We start from the raw sequence: 12,430 nt of genomic DNA, 5'->3' as shown, positions 1-12,430 counted from the left end.
GATGCAGATGCAGAAGAAAAGGAAAGCAGCTGCTTCAACAAGAAATGTGGAAAAAAGAAGAAGAAGAAGTGAAAAAGGCAAAAGACAAGTGACTTATAAAGAAGAAGAAGAAGAAGAAGGCGATGGTCAAGATTTAACTTCTCAAGTCTCGCATTTGAAAGGGCAGGTTGGGTATCTGACTCGGAAGTTGGCTGAGACAGAAAAGAAATTGCAAAGTGCGATTGCAGTACAAGGTGAACAAATGAAGCAAGCGATTGAAGGTCAAGGTGAGTTTATGAAGAAAGTGATTGTGGCCGGTATGATCGCAGCGGGTAAGTACGACAATCCCTTTGAAGTTGAAGCTCGGTTGGACTACTTGATGAAGAAAATGACTGAGTTGACTGGGAATGAAAAGGCTGAGGGTTCGGCCAGGACTACGAGAACCCCTCCGGAAACATATGAAGAGGCTGTCGAAAATGTGTTTAACGAACCAGACATGGTGGCTGTAGACATTCTCAAGGATTTATCTCAGACGGATGTAGTGGAACAAGAAAAAGAAGGAGAAGATGAAGAAGGAGAGAAAGAAGAAGAAGAAAAAGAATATGAAGATGCGGGAAAAGAGGATGAAGAAATGAGTTGCTGCGACCTGCAGCAGAAGAGGGTTTAGAGGCTGAGAGAGTGGGAGAAGAGGCTGCAGCAGAAGAGGGTTTAGAGGCTGAGAGAGTGGGAGAAGAGACTGAAACAGATGATGATGGAGGGGAGGCCGAGGAAGAAGGTGCAGAGATTGTGAGGCCGAACAAACCAACTGACAGGTTATTACGAGTCAGAAAAACATCATCCAAAACAACGAGTCCATGGGCGGATACAATGAAGTCTATCAATTCGAAGGGTGGAATCATTAGATCGCGAGGAAGGGGAAGAATAGATAGAGGTAGATGTCGTGGTAGATTTGGATTAAGACGTATCCATGGGCGGATACAATGAAGTCTATCAATTTTATGAACTCAGTTTTCTGCGATTATGTCCTTGGTACCTAGACTCTTGAACTCTGTTTCGTAGACTTTTGAACTCAGTTTGTGGTTTGTATGTTTGTGTTATACTTGTGGATTATGGTCTTTTATGTTTGTGAGTATTTTGTGGATTATGGTTGTTTGTACACAACAAATTTATTGCCTGTGAATTGTGACAGGTTTGGATTTATAAAAAACTAAGTAAACCCTTGTTAAAAACAATCTGCAAGAAGTCGTAAGTTAGGGCTATAGAAGTCGCAACAAACAAGTAATGTCAAAAAATATTATGTAAATTTTATAATCGTATAAACCATAGACAAAAAAAATCCATCAGATCAGAAAACTTTCTGCGATGTGGTCCCCACCTCAGAAAAAAGTCAACATTTCAGCACAGTGGACCCCACAGATGGAAAAAACATCGAGTAACACAATTCTGACAAGTGGGCCCATGACATTTTTAAACATTCGAAAAATCTTTTATTTAAGACTTAGTTGCATCCAATTTACTACTAATATATGACTCTATTACCACGTTGTTACGACTTCAGTTGGTCGTAAGTTTGAAAAAATGGTTTATTTGTCTAAAATTCGTCGAGGGATGAATGAAAAATATAAAAGTACGTGTAAATACATCATTAAATTGCACCCGTTTAATATTTTAAGAACTTTTGAAATTTTGTACAAACATAATATGAAAGCAAACCTATGTAGATATGAATGTGTAACTCTTACTTTGGAGAGAAAGTAATGAAATTTTCAAAATGTCATAAAATATGACCCCATAATGTCATGTGACCCCATAATGTCATGTTTTATCCTTAATTAGGATGTAATTATCACTACATTAACGAAACTCGTAATAATTTATGCAATTTTACCCACTTTCAAAAAGTATGTAACAATCGCAACAGAGTTACAAGCAAGTCGCAATTATTTGGTTTTGGTTTATAATAGGACAAAATCCAACGACCACATTGTCTACTTTTTGACTTTTTTTTGTGGGCCCCCGAAGACAGATTTTCACGGTTTTTAAAGAGTTTTCCATTGACTTTTCCCTCTTGCCAAACATACATATTACAAAAAGTGGCAATATAGTAGCGACAAAATAGTTCCAAAAAAGTCGTCCAGTTAAAAGATGAAATATATAAACATGGTTTACATTTCATCCCGTAACTGCACCCGGACTTCGTAGTCTTTAGTCTTCATCCTCTTTGAATGTGCTTCATTCTCCTCCTACGAATCACCTACCTTCAATCTCGATTTTCTCTTCTTTATTCGTTTTTCTCCCGCACTCTTTATATGATTCGTCATCGGGCGTCCAACACGTCGGTCTCTTATAGCAGGAGGATCGACTTTCAACTCCGCTATATGATCAGGAATTTCCCAATGAGAAATATCAGAAACTGGGTACACACTATCAGCATATGCCAATTCTCATGTGGCCCTCGTATAGTACGATGAACAATACTCAAGTAACTTTTCTTTGTCACCGTGCTCATGCAAAGCTTTTATCGCATGAGAACAAGGATATTTATCAACATCCCACACTTTGCAATCGCAACACTTCTTTCCAAGATCAACGAAATACGTTTTCCCATTGTCCTCCGTCACTTCGTATTCTTTCCAATTGCGGTTTATCTCTCGTATACTAAACGCTTTGGACGTTCTATACCACCTATGTAACTCCTTATGAACTTCAGGCGTCAATTCCTGTGTACTTGAAAATGCACAGGCCCTGTGTTTACACCACCATTCAATTGTTTTGTCCACTATCACATCAAGCAAACCAAGCAAAGGTAATGTCCTCGCCTTCTTCAACACGGAATTAATCGATTTCGCGCCATTGGTTGTCAATAGATTATATCTTTCACCAGGGAAGTAACACCTTGCCCATTTAACAGGTTCAACACTCCTGTTCAAATATTCAGCAACCTTCGGAAACCTGCACAAAGAAAATTTCATAAACTCACTCAACCTATGAAACAGTTGTACTATAGTCGCAAATCAGTATTTATGTAGTCTAACCTTTCGCAGAAATCTTCCCACAGTTCTAAAAACTCTTTCTCGGTATAACACTCTGCACACTTGTAGAACATCCCAGCAACACTGTCTCCGTTTTTGTTTTTTTTCCCCCGTACTCCTTTGTTGACTAATGTCTTGATATTTTGTGAAATGTGATACGCACAAAATGCATGTTTAGCTCTCCTATATACATCACGAATAGCATTTGCGATGCTTTGATGTCGATCCGAAATCAAAACCATATCATCGCTATCAGGAATCACTCCTGCCAATTTCTTCATAAACCAATTCCAAGAAGCATCATTTTTTGTATCAACTATGCCCCAAGCTAGTGGATATAAATGTCGGTTACTAGTCTTGAGCTGTTGCGACAATCAAGAAGCCTTTATATGACGTTTTTAGAGATGTTGCGTCTACGGCAATCACTTTACGCATTGCACACCACCCTTTGATGCAAGCACCCAAAGCAAGAAATGCATACTTAAAAGTTTGTCCATCTTCTTCAAATTGTATCTCCGTTATCGTACCTCGTTTTTTTCCTTCAACATATGGAAATAACTCGGAAGCCTATTATAGTTTTCCACCGGATTCCCCTAAACAACATTTTGAGCTTGTTTTCTTCCTCTCTATGCCGTTGTGTAAGAAACCTTGCATTTATAAGCTTTGCTCACCAAAGACATCAACCTTTTCACTCTAGGAATCCCGCAAAATGTCTTTTGAGATAAGCAACAACCATCTATATTGTACCATTGGTTGTTTTCCCTTCTCTCTCTTGTGGTTGTAACAACGGTGTACATGTATGGACATTCACGTGCTTCATCACTCTAAAACACTCAATTTTCTTTTTAACCACTGCTCGAACTTTCCACATACAACCTTGTCTTCGGAATCGACATCTTGCTTCCCATATCTGTGATTCGGACTTGTATACATAATATTCAAAACATGCATCATGTGAAGCTTTCATTACCTTCATCTTTAGCTCTTTCTTACTGTCAAATTCCTTTTCTATCGTAAAACCCAATCTGTCTTCATACGAGAAACATTCGGTTCCACTTACACGTCTTCCACCATCATCTGCAACTTCAGTACCTAACTCTATTGCAACTTCAGTACCTAACTGTATTGTAACTGCATTCCCTAACTCCGTTGCAACTTCAGTAGCTACCTCTGTCGTGTTTTCAACTCTAGCATTGTCGGTCGTAACAACCACTTCATTCTCGTGTCGTATACGATCATGCAAAGTCTCTTGCTCAACCACATCATAATCAACACCCATTTCCACATCATTGTGTTCTCTTTCTTCCTCATCTTGTTCTCCTACCACAAAATCCACAACTAAACCATTACCATCAACAATCTCTCTTCCTTTTTCTCCATTCACATCAACCGCTAACTCAACTTCACAAACACACGTTTCTAGCTCAACTCCATCATCATCCTTTCGCTCTACGTATAACCATCCTCGCCGTCCATTAATTTTGCTAAATAGGAAAGATTTCACTCCCATGTCATCGACTATATATTCCGGACGGTTTCCATCCATTACAATTGGAACAAAACTCAGTTTCGTCTTTCCTAAATCAACGGTTAGCTGGGCACAGACAGTTCCGACAAGTTCCTCGTGTGTTACTTCGCTTGCTTTGTTAAAAATGCATATTGTCTTCGAACAATCATCACTTCCCTTCCATTCAAACAATCCATCATCATTTTTTCCCCAAAAACCACCATACCGAATACAAATACATGTATAACAATCTTCAAAACCATCCATAATCCTGTCAAATGAACCGAAATTTGTCATTCTCATCAACAACCCAAAAATTTCAGACATTTAAATGAAACCCTAGAACAGAATTTAAGGCACAATAATAAACTAAAATGCTTGGGTTTTATTCCCATTATACCTGTATAGGAGATTAGTTTCGAAAGCACAAAAAAAAACTGATCATAAGCTTGATTTAAAGCTCCGACAAAGCTTCAATGGCGGACAGAAATGCGCACGATCGGGATGATCACAGGGAGAGAGATGAGAGAGAAGCACATTTAATTTGTCTGAATATTTAATATTCACACGTTTTTAATATCAGATTTTCAAGCGAAAACACGTTTCATTTCTTTTTCAATCAAAACGAATCGTTTCATTAAATGGGTATTTAGGTCTTTTGTCATAAAAAGTAGGGTACAAACTGCAACGTTTTTTCAAGCATTTTTTGGTTGTGTACAGAAGAAATTCTTGTGACACATCTGGGCTATTTAAGTAATAAACCCTAAACGGAGACGACGAACTCTTTAAACCGTCCGTTAACTGCTGTTATCAGGCCGATAGGACAGGTGGGCAGGCAGGAGCACGAGCAGCAACCGCTCCTTTTCGTAATGCGTTGATTGGCTACAGAGTACGTCGAGTCAGGGACAAACCGCGTGTATTTGTTCCCTGAGACACGTGTCAAACTCTCCATAATCTGAGGTTTTTTTCATCCATTCGTTTTGCTCAATCAAAAATCTGATTTCTTTTTAATAACGGTAAATGTATTAGCTACTAAAAAAAATTGTATATGTACAACCCGAACAAAGTCATAGTTTATCCCAAAGGAACAGGATTCCTGAATCAAAATGACAAAAGTGGAATAACAGAGAACTCGCCGTGTAAGCTAGCGCCGAAGAATTGAACGTATTGGATCACTGATGGATAGCAAGAAATCCTCTAGGGATACCGTAATCAACACCGAACTTGAGTTCCTAGAAATGAGTATGTCTCTTATGAACCTGTCAACCGCCAATTGAAGATCTCCCACCGTCCTGGACTCCTTCCGAAATAGTCTCCTGTTTCGTTCCTGCCAAGTCGTGTGCGCCACTGCTTGCACAACCAACTTGGCGATTTCCCTACGTGGGCAGGATTCACTGTCAAGTTGGCTTCGCAACCAGTCCCTGCAATCTCCTAAGGATAATGGCGGGGAGCTATAGCATACAGATGCAAAGAACTCCCAGAGTTCCTTGCTAAAATCGCAGTGGAGAAAGAGATGTTCGTGAGTTTCCGAAGCTTACTGACAAAGAACGCAATCGGTAGGAGCAGCAATGCCCCACCTTTGAAGTCTATCAAAAGTGGGTAGTCTTTTAAGGAAGATTTGCCATAAGTTAAAGCTGAGGCGCGGAGTAGTGTACTTGGACCATACAAGTCGAAACCATGGAACTCGCAGAGCGCATTCCCTCATCAAATCCCAGGTGTTAGTTGAGGAAAACTCAGGCCTATAAGAATCTGTCGCTACCTTCCATTCGAAACGGTCTAGACCAGCATCCTCTGAAGGAGGTGGGATGGAAATGATTCTGGTTAACACTTCCTGAATCCCCGAAGACCGGGCTCCAGGAAAGCTCCACCTTGTACCATTGATTATAGGAAATCAGACCAAGAGAGTGAAGATTAGGGATTTGAAGATGCGAAGAACATCGTTATTCCATCAGTTTCTGAAGATGTACATATAAATAATACAGAGGAATAAAAGACAAAGAACAATAATAAGGAAAATTGCATAGAAAAGGAAATTGAAGAATAAGAGAAAAAAACAGAATCTGTCAAAGGAGGAAGTTTGCTGATTCGCTCCAGGATTCATGTGCGTGACGAAGCCGACATGATTGGAGAAGACGGTGAAGAGTTGAAGTCTTGGTGATGTTATTTTTCAGGCCCATATTCAGGCCCATATCCACTAATATTCCCCCTCAAGCATGGCGTGTGAGGATCGAACATGCCAAGCTTGGACAAAAGTGTATGAAGCATATCCTTAGTAGTTGCCTTGGTAAACATATCCGCAAGTTGGTCCTTGCTTGATGTGTACGTGAGGGAAATGATACCTTGTACAACCTTTTCTCGAACGAAATGGCAGTCAACTTCGATATGCTTGGTACGTTCATGAAATACGGGATTGGTTACGATATGGATAGCCGCTTGATTGTCGCAATGGAGCGTGATTGGAGATGCCGTTGATACACCGAGTTCCGATAGAAGTGTACGCAGCCACATGAGTTCGGCAGTGGTGTTGGCCATTGATCGGTATTCGGCTTCGGCACTGGACCGAGCGACAACCGATTGCTTCTTACTCCGCCAAGTGACTAAGTTTCCACCAAGAAAAGTACAGTAGCCACTTGTCGATTTTCGATCCCCTTTGTCACCGGCCCAATCCGCGTCGCAGTAGCCGACAATCTCGGTGTTGTTGTTCTTGGTCATCCAAATTCCCTTGCCCGGGGAGCCCTTTAGATATCGAAGAATGCGTTCAACCATTCGCCAATGATGTTGTGTGGGAGCATGCATCCATTGGCTAACCTGGTTCACCGCAAAACTCAAGTCAAGACGAGTAAGTGTCAAGTAAATAAGCTTACCAACGATACGGCGAAAGCGCTCAATGTCAGGGAAAGGTGTAGAATCTGAGATGTCTTTGAAGTTGCTCTCAAGCGGCGTTGGTGAAGGTTTGACGCCGAATTTTCCAGTTGTACTTAGCAAGTCAAGGGTATATTTCCGTTGCGACAAAAACAGACCCGTTGAAGAGCGGAAGACTTCAACACCAAGGAAATAACGAAGTTCACCGAGATCCTTGATGTTAAACGTATCCTGCAAGTAAAGTTTAGTTTCGGCGATTCCTTGTGGAGAGTCGCCCGTTAGAATAATATCATCGACATAAATAAGCAAAACAACAATGCCATGGTCACTAGAAAGGATAAAGAGCGAGTGATCGGAATTACTCCGAACAAAACCGTAGGCGAGTAAAGCATCATGTAACTTTTGGTACCATGCGCGAGGGGACTGTTTAAGACCGTAAATAGATTTTCGGAGACGGCATACGAGGCCTTTATCAAGTGTGTACCCAGGAGGCGGTTTCATGTAAATTTCCTCATCCAGGTCCCCTTGAAGAAAGGCGTTTTTAACGTCCATCTGCCAAAGAAACCAACCGAGATTAATAGCAAGAGAAAACAAAACACGAATAGTAGAAAGTTTAGCAACCGGAGCAAAGGTTTCAGTGTAATCTTCCCCATAAGTTTGCGTGAACCCCTTTGCCACAAGTCTTGCTTTATGGCGTTCGATACTACCATCACTCCGAAACTTGGTCTTATAGACCCATTTGCATCCCACGGGTTTTTTATCCTTAGGTAGCACCGCCGGCTCCCAAGTTCCATTTTTGTCCAAAGCGTGAAGTTCATTTGCCATGGCCTTTTGCCATGCAGGTATGTTTTTAGCCTCCTCATATGTGGATGGATCTTCTGAATTGTCGAGTGCATTAAGAAAACCCTGTTCAACAAAATCAAGTGGAGGCAAAGAGTAATAATCGTGTAAAGGGTAGAGTACCACATGATGTCCTGTTTCTGAGCCTGTGTGATCTTGTTGAAGTTGAGCATATCTTTTCTGCTGGAGGCGAACACTTCTTCGAGGTTCGAATGGCAGATCAGAAACCGAAGGAGGAACCGCAGCAGGAGGGACGATGTTATCTGCTTCTGCATCAAATGGCAGAGCGGGCTCAGTGTGCGGAAGGAGAGGAAAGGCAGCAAGTTCCCCCTCAGACGAAGCAAGTTCCCTTTCACGCGAAGTATGTTCCATTGCAGGTTCCGCTTCAGCTCCAGCAGGCGCAGTTGGGACAGAATGGTCGATATCATCGGATTCGATGTTTTTCTGGCGAGCAGAGGCAATAATGCCTTCTAGAGTAGTGTCATAGCTCGGTGAATAAGCGGACAGCAGATCTAAGTTTGTAGAATCAGAATCTTGATAAAAGCTTCGGCTTTCATCGAGCCGAACATCACGAGAGATATAGATGCGCCGAGTCGTCGGGTAGTAGCATTTAAACCCCTTTTGATCACTTGAATAACCCACAAACATACACTTGAGACTCCTTGGATCAAGCTTGTCCCTTTGAACTGCAGGAACCAAAGCAAAACACACGCATCCAAACACTCGTAAGTGATCTAAACAAGGTTTTTGGCTATTAAGTACCTCAAAAGGAGACATGTCTCCAAGATTCTTGGTGGGCAACCGATTGATGAGGTAGCAAGCTGTGGTAACGGCATCACTCCAAAAACGTTTTGGAACATGGCGATGAAACATAATGGTTCGTGTGATGTCCAAAAGGTGGCGATTTTTGCGTTCCGCCACACCGTTTTGCTGCGGTGTGTGAGGGCATGTCTTTTGATGAAGAATGCCATGCTCCGCAATGAAGGATTGAAAGCGGTGACTAAGGTATTCTCCACCATTATCGGACCTAAAAATCTTGATCTTGGCATTAAAATGGTTAGAAACATATGCATAGAAATTCTTGAAGGCAGTGAAAACATCTTTCTTTGATTTAAGCAAAGTGATCCAAGTGTACCTAGACTTGTCGTCAATAAATGTGACAAAATATTTATTGGAATCACGAGAAAGACAAGGCGCAGTCCAAACATCCGAGTGAACAAGATCAAAACAATGCTCATATGTAGTAGTAGAAATAGGAAATGAAGTTCTACAGTGTTTTCCCAAAGTACAAGCATTGCACAAATCAATCGAGCTAGGCTCGTCGGGAAATAGTAAACGAAGAACTTGTTGATGCGGATGCCCTAAGCGTGCATGCCAAATAGCGGAAAATGCAACTTCAGAAGACAAATGGAATTGGTCAAGTAGATAGAGATTGTTCTTGAGAGATCCTTTACCAAAGATTGCTCCCGTCTTAGTATCCTGAAAAGAAACTTCGTGAGCATCGGAAATGGCTTTACAATTCAGATCAGAAGTCAATCTAGGAATGGAGAGTAAATTGGTTTTGAAATCAGGAACGTATAAGGCTGTGATATCTTTATCAAATAGCCGAATCGTACCCTGTCCAAGAATAGTCGAATTAATACCGTTGGCAACAGACACAATGCCAAAACGTTTTTCCAGAGAATTAAACAATGAAGCATCATGAAACATATGATTAGTGGCTCCTGAATCTATGATAATAGGAGAAGAATGAGATAGTTGAGCAGAGGAAGTGTTACCAGATTCAGAAGCTGATTGAATCAGGTGCTTTAGCGTCTTGAACTCTGCTTCTGAAAACATTTCAGTTGTTGCAGAATTCATGGCAGCTTGGCAAAGGTGAGGGACTGAATCACACTCCTGTCCATGACGGAATTTTGCAGGGCGAAGATGGGGGTGCAGAAGCCAACATTTGTCCTTGATATGGCCGGGCTTTTTACAGTGATCGCACAAGACAGGTTTCTTGTCGCGAATAGGGAAATGAGCCTTACGTAAATGAACGAGTTCAAGATTACCTTGAAAGAGATGTCGATCACCTTCCTCACGCTTAATAAGCATGCAGACCTCATTCAACGAAGGAAGCTCTGACTGACGGAGAACATGGTGAATAAGATCACCATAAGCACCATTCAGAGAGAGAAGAAGAGTATAAACCTTATCTTGCTCAATGCGTTTGGTGATAACTGACACATCGGTGGATACTGGCCGGAGTTCTTCAAGTTCCGGCCATAATGCACTAAGTTCACCAAGCAGATTGTTGAATGGCTTGCCACTTTGCTGGATGGTATGAAGAGACTTTTTGATTTCGTAGGTCCGGCTTGAATTAGAAAGATTGTCGTAAACCCCTTCAAGGGTATCCCACAGATCTTTTGTTGTGTCTTTGTGTATGTAGGTGGAGAGGATAGCTGCTTCAAGGGAGCTATGGATCAGCGAGAGTACAAGCTGGTCCTCCTGAAACCAGGTAGCCTTTTCCTTTGTTGTTTTTTCAACAGTCACCGTCGTGCCATCTTCCCGAGTCACCGTAACTGGAGCCGAAGGTTTGATATGTTCCCAAAGGCCGCGACTACAGAGAGTTGTTTTGGCTGCCTTCGACCAAATAGAGTAGTTGTTTCCGGTGAAAATCATCGGAATCAACCGTTGAGAGGTGTTCTCCATTGAATTCAAAGAAAAAAAAAAGAGGAAACAAGATTAAAAATGAGAGGAATTGGATCAACGCTCTGATACCATATAGGAAATCAGACCAAGAGAGTGAAGATTAGGGATTTGAAGATGCGAAGAACATCGTTATTCCATCAGTTTCTGAAGATGTACATATAAATAATACAGAGGAATAAAAGACAAAGAACAATAATAAGGAAAATTGCATAGAAAAGGAAATTGAAGAATAAGAGAAAAAATCAGAATCTGTCAAAGGAGGAAGTTTGCTGATTCGCTCCAGGATTCATGTGCGTGACGAAGCCGACATGATTGGAGAAGACGGTGAAGAGCTGAAGTCTTGGTGATGTTATTTTTCAGGCCCATATTCAGGCCCATATCCACTAATATTGATAGCCTCATGGACAGTGGCATAGAGGGGAACCCTTAAAGACCTAGGACCATTAGCCCCAATTTGGTCTAAAGAGCCCCCATCCTCGTCCAGTTATCATACCAAAATACCGCAGTCCGACCGTTACCGAGAACACATTTGAGAAAATCCTTTGCCTTGTCTCTAGACCCAAGAAGCTTCCTAAGGTGACAAGACTGGTGCTGCGAACTCGTAACTCCCCAGAAGCCCCTCCTTTTGAAGATGTTTTCCTTCAGCCAAGCCATCCAAAGAGACCCCGATTCTTTAAAAATCATCCAAATGCTTTTTAGCCGAAAGATGTAACTGAAGTCCTCCAATCTCCTAATGCCCAACCCCCCTTCCTCCTTCGGCTGACACACTAGCTTCCATGCAATTCTTGCTTTGCTTCTTACTTCCATGGAGTTCTTCCATAGAAAGGTTGAGCACATCTTGTCTATCTCCCTCAATAAATATTTCGGCAGCATAAACACTATGCTCCACGCATTCACCATCCCGTATATTACTGACGAAATTAGCTGGTTTCTCTCTGAATATGATAGAAATTTAGTGGTCCAAGATGAAATCCTCTTCTTGACCCTCTCAAGTAGTGGCGTGAAGTCCTGCCGGTGCAGTTTCCAAAGGCCTAAGGGGATCCCTAGGTACCGGACAGGCAGCTGACCAAGGTTGAGACCTACCGAAGAGCTGATATCCCGAGCTTCCTGCAATGTCAAACCCCCCAGAAACAAGTCACTTTTGATGTGATTCAGCGTCAAGCCAGAGTACTTCCCAAATTCACCTAGCAGCTCTTTCGCACGAATGATTGAGTCCATTTTTCCCTCAACAAAGATCAACAAGTCATCTGCAAAAACAAGGTGTGAGATCAGTGGGGAGGCACACCTCGGATGCGGTGAAAGGCTCCCTTGGCGCATGGCAGCATCTAATGATCTTGACAGTGCCTCCATCGAGATAATAAATATGTACGGTGACAAAAATATGTTTTTATTCGTTTTGTTACTTTATTTGTTAAAGTCAACTAATTTCTCCATTTTTTTCTTTTCTTTTTTTTGTGTATCTTGTCTACATGAAAGGCCACGCGAGGTTTGACAAAGAAGAGTAGGAGAGGGGGGGGGG

The 12,430-nt window shown here is 41.7% G+C and overlaps 1 protein-coding gene across 1 annotated transcript in view; it reads left to right on the top strand.

Moving 5' to 3' along the window:
* Positions 1-1,108, top strand: part of LOC104799670 — a 2,355-nt gene extending 1,247 nt beyond the window's left edge. The window contains exons 4-6 of the mRNA XM_010522311.1: positions 162-517; positions 616-791; positions 1,039-1,108. Coding sequence (XP_010520613.1) covers positions 162-517; positions 616-791; positions 1,039-1,108 — 602 coding nt within the window. The remainder of the gene's footprint in view (positions 1-161; positions 518-615; positions 792-1,038) is intronic.
* The last annotated feature ends 11,322 nt before the right edge of the window (positions 1,109-12,430 follow it).

The sequence above is a fragment of the Tarenaya hassleriana genome, unplaced genomic scaffold (assembly GCF_000463585.1).
Source record: "Tarenaya hassleriana unplaced genomic scaffold, ASM46358v1 Cleome6, whole genome shotgun sequence".
Lineage (NCBI taxonomy): Eukaryota > Viridiplantae > Streptophyta > Magnoliopsida > Brassicales > Cleomaceae > Tarenaya > Tarenaya hassleriana.
The sequence above is the reverse complement of the archived record's forward strand: the minus strand, read 5'-3'. Positions and strand labels throughout refer to the sequence as shown.